General features: G+C 34.0%; 1 protein-coding gene across 1 annotated transcript in view; it reads left to right on the forward strand.

The window, feature by feature from the left end:
- Positions 1-7,212, forward strand: part of slou (homeodomain transcription factor slouch) — a 46,671-nt gene extending 39,459 nt beyond the window's left edge. Inside the window, exon 2 of the mRNA XM_075354897.1 lies at positions 6,417-7,212. Coding sequence (XP_075211012.1) covers positions 6,417-6,910 — 494 coding nt within the window. The 3' untranslated portion in view covers positions 6,911-7,212. The remainder of the gene's footprint in view (positions 1-6,416) is intronic.
- Positions 7,213-12,290: the final 5,078 nt, after the last annotated feature.

A 12,290-nucleotide genomic window follows, 5' to 3' on the forward strand; every position in this document is an offset into this window, starting at 1 on the left:
GCATGGAGGACGCGTTTCTTAGGGTCCTGGATTTGACTTCGGCCAGCGAGTATAATTTTGTACTCGGCTTTTTTTTTTACATATCCGGGGTGTTCAACAACTTGTGGTGGCCCTTTACCTTGTTTTAACTGAATCAGCGTGGTTTCACGCTAAATGAGATTAAAATTCCCTCGAGTTACTTCAGCGACAGAACTATCGTTCTTCGTGACGGCAGTTTGGAGGTAGGAAAGACAGTGTCTAAAATTTGTCCGCAGGGCATTGTTCTAGGTCCAATCTTCTGGGTCGTTGTGTTCGATTCTCTCATGCGATTGCGGATGCCCAGTAGCTGTCGCATCGTAGCTTATGCCGACGATGGGCTGCTGCTGGTGGAGGGCAATTTGCGTGCTGAGATAAAGCTCGGAAAGTCACAGGCATGTAAGTTATTAAGGTTGTGAATTTTTCAGCAGAAGGTGGTTTTCAGTGCGGAGAAAACCACTATGATGTTCTTGAAATGTCGTCTAACTGCAACCCGTCATAAACGGTTGTGATGGACGGCCTTGCGATTAGATATGTTACCATTCAGCAGTATCTGGGTGTTACCTTGATGAGAAGCTTCTCTTCTCAAGGAGCACCTTCAGTTTTTAGCGAATAAGGCCATTGATATCTTCTTCGGGGTCCGAAGTATCATTTATCCAACGATTGGCGGTTGAATTATTGTACCATGCGTATTCTTTACAAAGGTGTCTATGAGGCCATAATGCTGTACACTGCGCTCGTCTGGGCTCATCGTTTACAATTCCAATGTTATAGGGATATTCTTTTGCGAGCCCAGCGTCTTCTGTTGTTAGCTGTTGTCGGTGATTACAGAACTGTTTCGCCAAATCAGAGGTAGTTGCTGTGGTCGCCGGCATAAAACCCATAGATATTTTACCTACGGAAAGTAGCAAGCAGTATATTTCCAGGAAGCGAAGCCTTCTAACGTCAGGGCGTATGCGAGAAACTGAAAACCAAGGTTTTAACTCTTGGCAAGTTAAGTGGAACCATTCTTCTACTGGTCGATACACGCATGGTATTTTTCCAAGTTTTAGGCAGTTGCGAGCGATTTGTTAGGTTTCCCCCAGTCGGCATATAACTCAATCCCTTTCGCCACATAGTGCTTTTAGTAACAATTTGGCTATGTTTAGGTTGGTTGACTCCGGCTTTTATCCGGACTGTAGCGTTGATGACACTGTGGACCATGTCCTGTATGACTGTGCCCGATACGAAGCTGAACGTAACAGAGTTGTTAGAGAATTTGAGAGAGTAATCTTCTTCTTTGATCTGCTAGCCAATTTGAGGAGTCACAGAGATTGGATAATTGCGGTTGGCTTCCTCCGTTTACTCGCCCTACGCAGGACGGCCAAGTGGATTTAGTTGAGTAGGATCCCGTGTGTCTAGGAACCGCCTGGACAGTTGATTGGACGAATGTGGGCGTATTGGCGGCGAGCCACAGTAGAGTAGAATTGTGGTGATAATTTAAATTGTATAAGCTGTCGGCGGAACGGCGACTGCACTGCCGATGGCATGGGTTACAATGCAGCCGTGAGGTGTAGCGGCGTTTTGAAGAGGGTAGATTAGGATGAGAATGTGACAGTGTAGGCGGAATGACTACACTGCCAAGGGCATGGATGCCGTGCAGCCGTCAGGTGTAGCGGCATCTCGACGATAGTTAAGCAAGTGAATGTCACGCGGGACTCTGGGATGGAGCTAAGTGGGAGTAGGAGGTCTGTTCTTGTGGATCAGACTGGAGTCCATAATTTAACCTAAGTCTGGAGTATGAACTTAAGTTGTATTCAGTAAGGAAATTTAGGACTAAATTTTGTTCTTGCGACAACATTTTTGCTGGTACATTAAGTTTAAATTTTCCTCGAATTACGAGACATCACGGAATTGTCTGAATGTAAGTAGAAGTAGCCGCCGGGTTCGTGCTTCCGCGAACTCGGTTAGCTAGTTCAAACGGATATGATGTAGGACATTCAAGATGTCCGAACGAGGCCTACAGCGATGGCAAAACTGAATTAATAAACAACCAATGCAAATGTCTACCGTGGCAGTTACATCGGTGGCATCTCAACGAGGCCAGACTTATTAATATGAGATGTAAGTCATAGGGCGATATACGACTCCCGTTAAAGCCCAACAGGGCAATTAACGAGGGGGGTGGCGAGCGGAACGTCACTAGGAGGTTGGGATGTTTATTTGTTCCAGTATCTCTGGAACATTATATTATGAAATGGCTTATTATTATGAGATGTTAAACCTAATCGATCCAGTTGCACAACAGGTGGATAGTGTGACATGATAATATTTACGGTCTCCGACTGCCCAGGCCCGTTGCGGGCAGTTGTCACGTTTTTGGGCTTACCCAACCTAGTAGTTATGAGGAAGACAGCGAGAATCTCGTTAGTCTAGCAGGATTAGGGAATCTTCGGCCATGGAAGGTTTCCAGGAGGTTAGAAAGTCCAGGCGGAAGAGCAAGCCGGAGCCTGTACCGACAAGCTTCTTCAAGGATGAGTCCAGTGCGATGGATACTGGCGCACCCACCTGGGTTAAGTCGACCCCGTCAGTCGAGTCTTTCAGAAGTGTGAAGGGCAGACCTGGCAGTTCTGCTTCGCTGGCTAAAGTAGTCCAGGAGAACCTAGACTACTTGTTCAAGTTTTGTCCCTTCCCGGCGGCGTTAGTGTAGGGTCGAGGGAGACAATTCTTCCCCGTCTGGTGAAAATAAAGGAAGAGGTTTCTGCGTTAACAGAAGGTTTTAAGACCTTGGCCCCAAAGCCCAAGGAGGTTAAGGTCGTGCCCAATGTGATCCAGGCCCCAGCGCAACCCAGACGCTTCGCCGATGTGCTTAAGACCAGGCGGGAAGCCAATAAGGCAGCGAAGAAACTGGAGGTAATCTTCTTGAACAAGGCGGAGGGTTCGAAGACCACGAGCAAGGACCTCAAGCGTGACTTCAGGGTTGCCCTTCGTGACAACCGGAAGCAGCTCAAGATATAAAGGAGCCCAGCAAAGGGCTGGTAGTCGTTGCAGAAAATAAGGAGACCATCTGAGTCATCAAGGAGTCTCCTGCTGACTAAAAGCTTGAGGTCAAGGTTGACCCCAAGCGGTTAAGAAGGCTCTGTGTCAGAGTTTATGACATTGAATGGAGCCTCTCCGACGAGGAAGATTTTCGCTTATCCGAGAGCAAAACTTCGACTTGGACGAGGCCTCTTTCAAAGATAAGTGTAGGTTAGTCTTCAAGACAGGCGAGCGTGTGCCCCACTGTATCACGGAGTTTTTGAGTTTGGGGCTGGTCTCCACCAGAAGTTCGTGTCGGAAGGACGAATCTTCGTGGATTTCGCATCCTGTCGCGTCAGGGAATATCTTGACATACAGCGTTGTTTTAAGTGTTGTAGGCTCTGTAAGTAGTTCAAGCAGTTCTGTAAATTATCTCCGTTTTCAAATATACGAAACGAAATATTCACTTGATTTACATTTGCAAATACTCTTCAGATAAACTTTTAAAAACCTTTTTCGGGGTTTTTGAATTTTAATATTTTAAGGAATAAAGAAACAAATTATTTTTTACATTTTTGCCGTTTTATACTACCACTTCTGAATCAATCTTTATGAGATTTGCTAACACTGTGATAGTAATTTATGTTTGTAATTCTGATTACATATTTCACGTGCGAAGACGCGACGGGAAATCTAAAAACCAATTAGGGGGGTCCTTTATTGACTAAACTGTTGCTCAGAAGAAATTACAATACACTCAGAGGTTTTAAAAACTGAACAGGTTTTAAATTTTATTTATCATTATTCTCACAAACATGAGTTTAATAAACATAAGGGTGTCAGGGTGTCAGGGCCCCTGGCTAGACGGGAAGAGCGTGCTTCACTTGCCCTGATCGCGATGTAAAATGCAAGTAACCATTTAGCGTGTGCGAAGCCGCAACGGAAGTGATAGTTTTTATATAATGTATGTATATATAGTACGCCTATGCATAATATTTTGTGGCTCGAAAATCTCCAAAATTACTAGACCTATTTCATTGACAGTTAATTATACTGTAGTAGATTATCTGAAGTTCTGCACGAGACAATTTTATGAAGATGGGTTAAGTCGTTCTTGAGTTATTTGTAAAATTTTAGATTAGAATCAGTTCATACTGTTCCAAAAGGAAACAAAATAAAACAACAAAAAGTCGATCTTCTTGCGCTGAACTGCGCAATAGTTTTTTTTTTAATTGAAAAGTTTTAAACTATGATCTCTAAATTAATTTTAGCGTTACTAGCAAAGTAAATACTAGAAACTTTTATTAGAAGCTGGTAATTCTCCCCCCTCAAAAAATGACACTAATAAATAGCATTAAGTCTATACACAACATTCTTTGCATCTGCAAATATTATTTATTAAAAAAATATTAAATAAAATACTTCTGATAAAAACACAACTTTTAATTTCTTCTCCTATGAGCTTTTGTAATGAAATAATGTTATAAAAAGTAACAGATTAGATATTTTGGTCTAGCTGCACTTGACACGAATTATCAGTTAATATTTTCTATATTTTATAATTTAGGTAATTAAATTAAAATTTAGGTAATTAAAATTTAGAAGAAAATTATTGTTACCAAGTTAAGGAATTTTTCGTTCTAGAATATGTGGATAAATTTACATGATATTAAGTCAATAAAGCGTAATTGAAGTCATGTTAATTAATAGTTTAATAATTTTATAGTTAACCAACATCTCTGTTCAACAAAAATCTTTAATCATTTACTGAAGATTTTTCACGTATTTGTTGCCGGAGAACGATATCTATCTCATTCGCTCCTATGTAAGTTTACTCAACCCAAAGAGTTTAACACGACAGAGAATTATTCAATTTATTGAAATTAACCCTTAATACAATAAATGGAAATTAATTTTTCAGTGTTGCATTAAGGAAAAAGTGCAGTTAAATCAATGTTTTATGTTTTGCTTTAGCTGGGAATACGTTTTCAGAACGGGTAGTGGGGAACCATGGCGGCAAACACTTAAGTGACTCGGGAGTTAATTAGGTTTAATTAAGGCGAGGAAGAAGGGAAGGGGTAATTAACTGAGGACTTATCGCTGGTTGCCAACTGCTTACAACGGATTAACATCTACCGACGCAATCTCCCCTCACTACTCCCCGCTGTCTACTGCTACTTCACCAGCCATACCTGCTTTTGCTATTGCCTTTACCTGCCTACGTCTAATTTAATTTGTCTTAAAACTTCACAGTTCGTGTTAATTTAACTGTAACCTTTTATGAAAAACACGATAAACGCATGACAAAAAGTTAAGGAATAGGAATTCTGCTACGAATTCATATAGAAATCTTTATAGGCTTTTTGGATTAAAAAAAAAAAAAAAAATCATTAACTTTTACGCTTATCGCCGATGAATTACAAAAGAAATTTCGTAAACGGTACAAAACTCTTTTAAACCTAAAACATTTATAATTTTTAATAAATAATCTCATAATCAAGACTGATTTGTTTTACTTTAACATTTCAGAATCCTTTCAGAGTTTGGTTGAAAGATTATTACAATTTTCCTGTAAAGTCGATAATCGCAATTTATAAAAATGGTTGCCACTTAAAAATTTAACAGCTTAAATTAGTATTTTGTTTGTCTTTCTGGTATGTTTTAGCATAAAATATTACCAGCATTTATTTTTTTAATTTACTAAGCATTTGGCATCGTTGGTATTAATATAAATACAATTGTATAAATTAAATTTTCACTTACCAACAATTTAAAAATTGTAAATCCTAATACTATTAGAGCTGTTACTCCATCTTCAGGAATTTTCTAAAAGATGTTAATTTAAATTCAAATCAATAATCGTTTTTAAATTAAACTGTTGTGTTCGTAATAGTAGTCGCAAACATCAAACATGACGTTACTGTTTTAGTCATGTACGAATTAATTTTATTCTTGACGACCGACTATTATTTATTTATCGCTAAAAAAATATTTTAGACCATTGGTAAAATAAAAGCTGGTAATATTATTAACATTATATATCTATTTTTAAAAACACACTTAAGGATCTTAGAGCAATTTTATAATTTTATAAAAAATTAAAAGATTTAAAAAAGTAATATGTTGCTTACATCACCATATTTTCAGATATAAATGACATTTTTCGGTATGTTTTATGTACCCTTATTCTTATTATGGTTTTAAAAAATTTGTTTGACTAACTATAACTTTTTTTCTAATAAGTATGCAAAATGCCACAAATCAAAAAGGATTTGTATTTTTAAGTGATAAAATCTTATTTCTTGTAATAAATATCAGTTAAATAAGACAAATTTTAATTTTAAAGTAATATGTAGGTTTTTTCTATTAAATAATTTCTAATTCTATAAAACGTTTCTTTTTAGGGCTTCAGCACTACGGGGAATCAAGCCCGCTTGAAGAAGATGAAGTCAGCATGTCCGGAGAAGGAGCCGTTAGTGATACCAGTGAAGATCGCGACAAGAGAGCTGTTGGCGGAGGTAATGGAAAGAAATCGGGAAACAAGTCGGGTTTATCGGCTAACAGTGGCGGTAAACCTAGAAGAGCACGAACCGCTTTTACTTACGAACAACTCGTCGCTTTAGAAAACAAATTCAAAACAACGCGGTATCTTTCCGTTTGTGAGAGACTAAACTTGGCGCTCAGTCTTTCTTTAACTGAGACGCAAGTAAAGATTTGGTTTCAGAACCGCCGAACAAAATGGAAAAAACAAAACCCTGGAATGGATGTCAATAGCCCCACAGTTCCTCCTCCCGGTCCCGCAACTGCTCCTCCTTTTTTTCATCCGCTCGCGTACACTCCTCACTATCCTCCCGTTCAAACGTACCCCTATTTCCATCACTTACCGCACTCTTCGTGAAGCTCTAACATAAACTAGTTCATTTTTACGAACATCAAGAAGTAAAATGAATTTACGCATTTCTTACGTTCCGATGATAGTCTTCACTTTAAAGTGAATTTGTAAGTGATATGTGATAAACTAATGGAAAATTAATACATTCGAAGTGACATCAGTGAATGATGATTTAATGTTAAGAATAAGTGATCATTAGCATCGATTGAAAGAAGTTTTTATCGTATATAAAGAGATAAAAAACATAATTTTGTTTTTCATGTATTTAAAAAAGTTACTGGAAAAAGCAAAAACAAAAAATAGTTTAGACTTCCCTAACACGAAATCCATTCCAAATTTATATCGTTGGTATTAATTTTCAAAATTCTTGTCTATCAGTAGCCTATTTCTAAATAATTTCAAATAAAGTTGCTTAAAGCACTTAAGTAAGTAAAAGATATTTTACTTTTCAATTGCATTAAAAAATTTAATAATTCCAGTTCATAGGTTTTATTTTTCAGTGCATTTGATATAATAAACGACCTCTGTAACATAAAAAGAGATTAATTAATGATCTTGTAAGTATTTTTTTTTTTCAGAAATAATGATGCAGTAAAATTTTTCAACGTAATTTTTAGTTTTTTAATAACAATGGAAAAAATAAAGATTAGAAACATTTGTTTATTAATATCCGTAACATACACTTTATTGATAAAAATATTTGTGAAGGTAAAAAAATAACAAAAAACCTATTCTCGTTATTCACTGAGAGGTAATATTTTACTTATTTTTAAACTTACTGCCTAAAGCCAAATTCTTAAATTTTATGGATAGTTTTTAAAGTATGAAAATATATTTTTAATATATTAATGATAATATACAAAGTATTATTTATATTTGAAAAGCTTCTTTAATTTAGCTTTAAAATTGGTTAATCATACAAATGTATAACAAACTTTAGATGGTTGATCATCAATCAACTAACTTCATATGGTTACAACGTACTGTTCTTTTTTTTAATTTTAAATTGAGATAAATAAAATTATTTTGATGTAAAGCTACTAGTAGAAAATCGTTTTCTGTTGCAAACAGCAAAATATTCCTTTAATGGTTTTTCAAAAAAAAAGTTTGTAAAATACTTAATAATAAAATACTTAATGAGAAACATTTCAAAGGAGAACTTATAAAATTGCTATTAAAAATATTCATTGAATAATTAATAGTAATTATTATTAGTGTATTTCCATTTATAATTTTATTTCATACACGTAGATATGTTTTTAATTTAAATTAACTGGAAGATATTACAATAAGAGGTTATTTAATTATATTTATAATGAATAGCTATTTTAATCGATTTTAAAACTTTTGGAGTAACCCATATTGGGTTTGTCCGGCGTTCGAAAAATAAAAAACGCTTTTGTTTATATAATTTGTTTTAAAGATCCTTGTACATACGATACTACGCGGTAGTTAATCTGTTTTTCATTTCAAATTATTTTTCATTCATATAAATGTACTATTTATTTTTATTCTTTGCTTACCGGCAGCAGACTTTATAATGAAAGGATACGTTTGCCGCTCTTCATAGAGTGTGAGTCTTTAGCTGCAAGTTTTATTCTTATAAATAAAAAAAATTGTTTATAATTAGTTATTTAGTACAATATTTAATGAAACGTTGCGACTGTATTTGTGTCTCGTATAAATACAACGCGTACGGATATGTGTTGTCAGTTTCTCAGTACATTCGTAAATTTAGTTAAGTAATCCATATTATAATTAAAAAAAAAAAAAAAAATGAACATAAGTGTTTATATTCTTAAGAGAATTTACAATTTATAGTTTCTTTAAATTTAGGAAATTGCAAGAAGTTGATCTATAAAAAATGAAAAAAAAGAATATGTATGAATATTATCTAACTAATAGTTAGGAAGATAATCAGAGATGTTTGAAATTGTTTTTTGTCGTTTAATGTAGTATATATTACTTTTTAATCTTACACAGGCAGGTATTTTTTCAATCATCTTTTAATTGAAAACATCAAATTTGAACGAGAAATACTGCAAAACTATTATTTTTCACAAAATATATTTCTGACAAAAAAATCAATTTTTATTATAGTTTTATATTTAGAACTGATAAGTTAAATTTTCCAAGTTACAGTAAGTGGATAAATCTGATAAAAACGATTTATTCTTTCAAAATTAAATTTTTTTAGAGACTATCAGATAAAATGAACTGAAAGTTTTAATGTATTATATAAAATATAAAGTTAAATATTTAAAAAATGTTAACCACCGTTCTTTGTGTAAACTTAACAGGATAATTTTAATTTTCTAAAGTTTTTGTACTCTCAGAAAATCTATGTTTTTAGTTATTGTCTTTCATTGAATTTCCTTTAACAAGCTCAATTTTCCAACTCATGTTTATTTTTGAATGCATGGCTTACTGAGAAGAGTGAGGAACAAAGTGGTTTCCTTTGTCTTCTTTACTGAGCCAGACATAATACACTGTTGTCCATTAGCATGTCAATTCCATTGAAATGCGGGTAATATTCAACCCTATAAGTGAAATTTCAACTCCGTTTATTACAGGGACTGGCAGTAAAATGGATACATTGATTTAATCTCTGATTAATGTTCCTAACAACTATGATTCTTTATATAAAAGAATCACAGAAATAAGAAATTCTGTTAATTATAGTATAAATCAACAAATTAATGTACCCTTTTTGCAGGAAAGAATGTATTATACACAGTTTCTCCATTCACTAGGGGAAGAACTATATTAACGAAAATAATATGTGTATTGTTGTACTTTACTTATTCGTCTTTCAAAGTCATGTTTTAAAATAGTGTTAGCAAGCTAACATTTTTTGAAGAGAAGTTAAGATTTGTTTTAATATATAAAACTTTTAAAATAAATTATATTAGATCGTAAACTAAATTATGACATTAATTGTGTATGTAAAAGATAAATTTTAATTTATCATTTAAAAAAAAATACAATTAACAACAGTTTGTTACTTCAACCCGATGTGATCACTTATCTTTTATTATTTAAAATATACGAATAAAGCAATATTTTTACTACTGAAAGATATAATTTAAGAGTCTTACATATCATGGAGATTTTCTTTTAAATAATAATTGATTAAATTTTTTGATTGAGTTTGTTATTCTGAAGATTATTCAAAGTGAGAATCTATTATAGAATGATCGGTACAGTATTTTGATTTAAAAAAATTATCATAAAGTTTATTTTATCTTATAATATCTAAAAATGTTATTAATGGAAACCATCATTTTCAAGTTTTTGCAAAAATTAAAAAAAAAACATCCATTTTCATTATTGTGCTACGTTAATTGGTGCTGGTAGACATTAAAATTATCATTTTTGTTTTTACCATTTAATCTTGTGAAAAAAAACCTTTTAATATTATTTCAATACTTGAGATTTTTTAATGTAATATAAAAAAAGTTACCGTATGAATATGCCGACATAAAAATTGCAGCATATTATAATACAAGCGTATTACTAAAAATAATCTTACAGTGTTTATGACATAAATGTGTTATTAAAGAGCCGAGAAAAGATTCGCTAAAGTGTATATTTAAATATAATTATGTAAAAAAAAAAAAATAAATAAAATTAATGTATTATTGTTTTTATTACGTATAATTTAATGTGTTTGTTATTAAGATCGATTATTATAGTAAGCTTCAAGTGTTCATCATTATGTATATAGCTACAATGAATAGAAAATTCGATTTTAAATTGAATACTTTTTCATTTCCTTTTTAAGATAACCTTTTGTAATTCCGAAAAAAAATAGTTAGCATTTAATAAATTAATTCTACCGTGGCAAAAGCTTAAAGGCCAAAAGAAGGAAAATGACTACACACAATTAATTAATAACCCCGTTTTTTTTTTTTTTTATTAAAAAATGTACAACTTTTTAATGTTTATAATGAAGAAAAGATGTATTTAGTAAGATACATATATATATATATAAAACATTTACAAGATCCATTTAATTTTCTTAGTTCAGATTATTCAACTCAGAAAACCATATATATTTATTTGATAAATCACATCATATTTATTTGAGTAATAAATAATGTTACATTATTCAGTCAAAAAAACACATTTTTTACAATTTAATAAATGTAGGTTTATAAATTGCAGTTAATTTTTAAAAAAACTTGATTTATTTTTTATTTTAAACAGTATAAATATTATACAGAGTGATTCAAAGAAACGGGAAATTTTGAAAGTTGTGTTAGTAGCCGCGGGAGATTGGTACCACTTGATAAGTGGCGCCAGCCTCTCTAACCTAACCTGCCATTTAGTTGTCATGGATCCTTGCGATGGTGCGCAACGTGCATTTGCTATCAAAGCGTTTTACAAAAACAATGACAGTGTGGAGGGAGCGCGTAGAGAATTTCGCCGTCATTTTAATCTGGGACGGCACGGCCGTGTTCCATCAGCACATGCAATTAAAACATGGATATATAATTTTGAGGAAACTGGTTCGGCAATAAAAAAGAAACCCCAGGCCTTGAGTGAACCGTCCGTACACCACAGAATGTTCAAGCTTTACAAGATGCTGTCACACGAAGTCCACATTGGTCAATCCGTCGTCTCTCAGCATCTTTACAATTGCATAGTTCAAATGTTCGAAGAATGTTAGTGAAGGACTTGCACTTCCATCCATACAAGTTGCAGATCGTCCAGGAACTGAAACCGAACGATACAGTTGTGCGAGCACAATTCTGTAATGTAATGCTTCAGAAGATAAATGATAACGAAGAGTTTGTTCACGAGTTTGAGTTTGAGTTTGTCCACATCTGTGGATGTCAGACGAAGCGCATTTCCACCTCAGTGGATTTATTAACAAGCAAAATTTCAGATACTGGGCACAAGAAAATCCTACGCAGCTACACCAGCGTCCGTTACACAGCCAGAAAGTGACCGTGTGGTGTGCTATGCCATCTTACGGTGTTATAGGCCCTTATTTTTTTGAGGACGACAACGGTCTTGCGATTACAGTGACGTCGGCTCGTTACGTAGCCATGCTTGAAACCTTTGTTGTGGAACAACAAAAGTAATTTCCACCAATTCTTAACACAGCCTGGTTTCAACAAGACGGAGCAACGTCACATACTGCACGAATATAGATGGCAGCTGTACACCGATTGTTTGGACAACGTGTCATTTCACGAAATGGTGAAATTAGATGGCCTCCCAGATCGCCTGATCTCTCAGTTTGCGATTACTTTTTGGGGGGGTCACCTTAAAAGCAAAGTGTTCCACAGTAGACCTGCTACTGGAAGAACTGAAGGCAAAGATCCAAGAAGCAATTGCGGAAATTCCAGTCGAGATGTTACGTCAAACCATGAACAAT

This window comes from Lycorma delicatula, chromosome 1 (genome assembly GCF_047948215.1).
Source record: "Lycorma delicatula isolate Av1 chromosome 1, ASM4794821v1, whole genome shotgun sequence".
NCBI classification, from domain to species: Eukaryota; Metazoa; Arthropoda; class Insecta; order Hemiptera; family Fulgoridae; genus Lycorma; species Lycorma delicatula.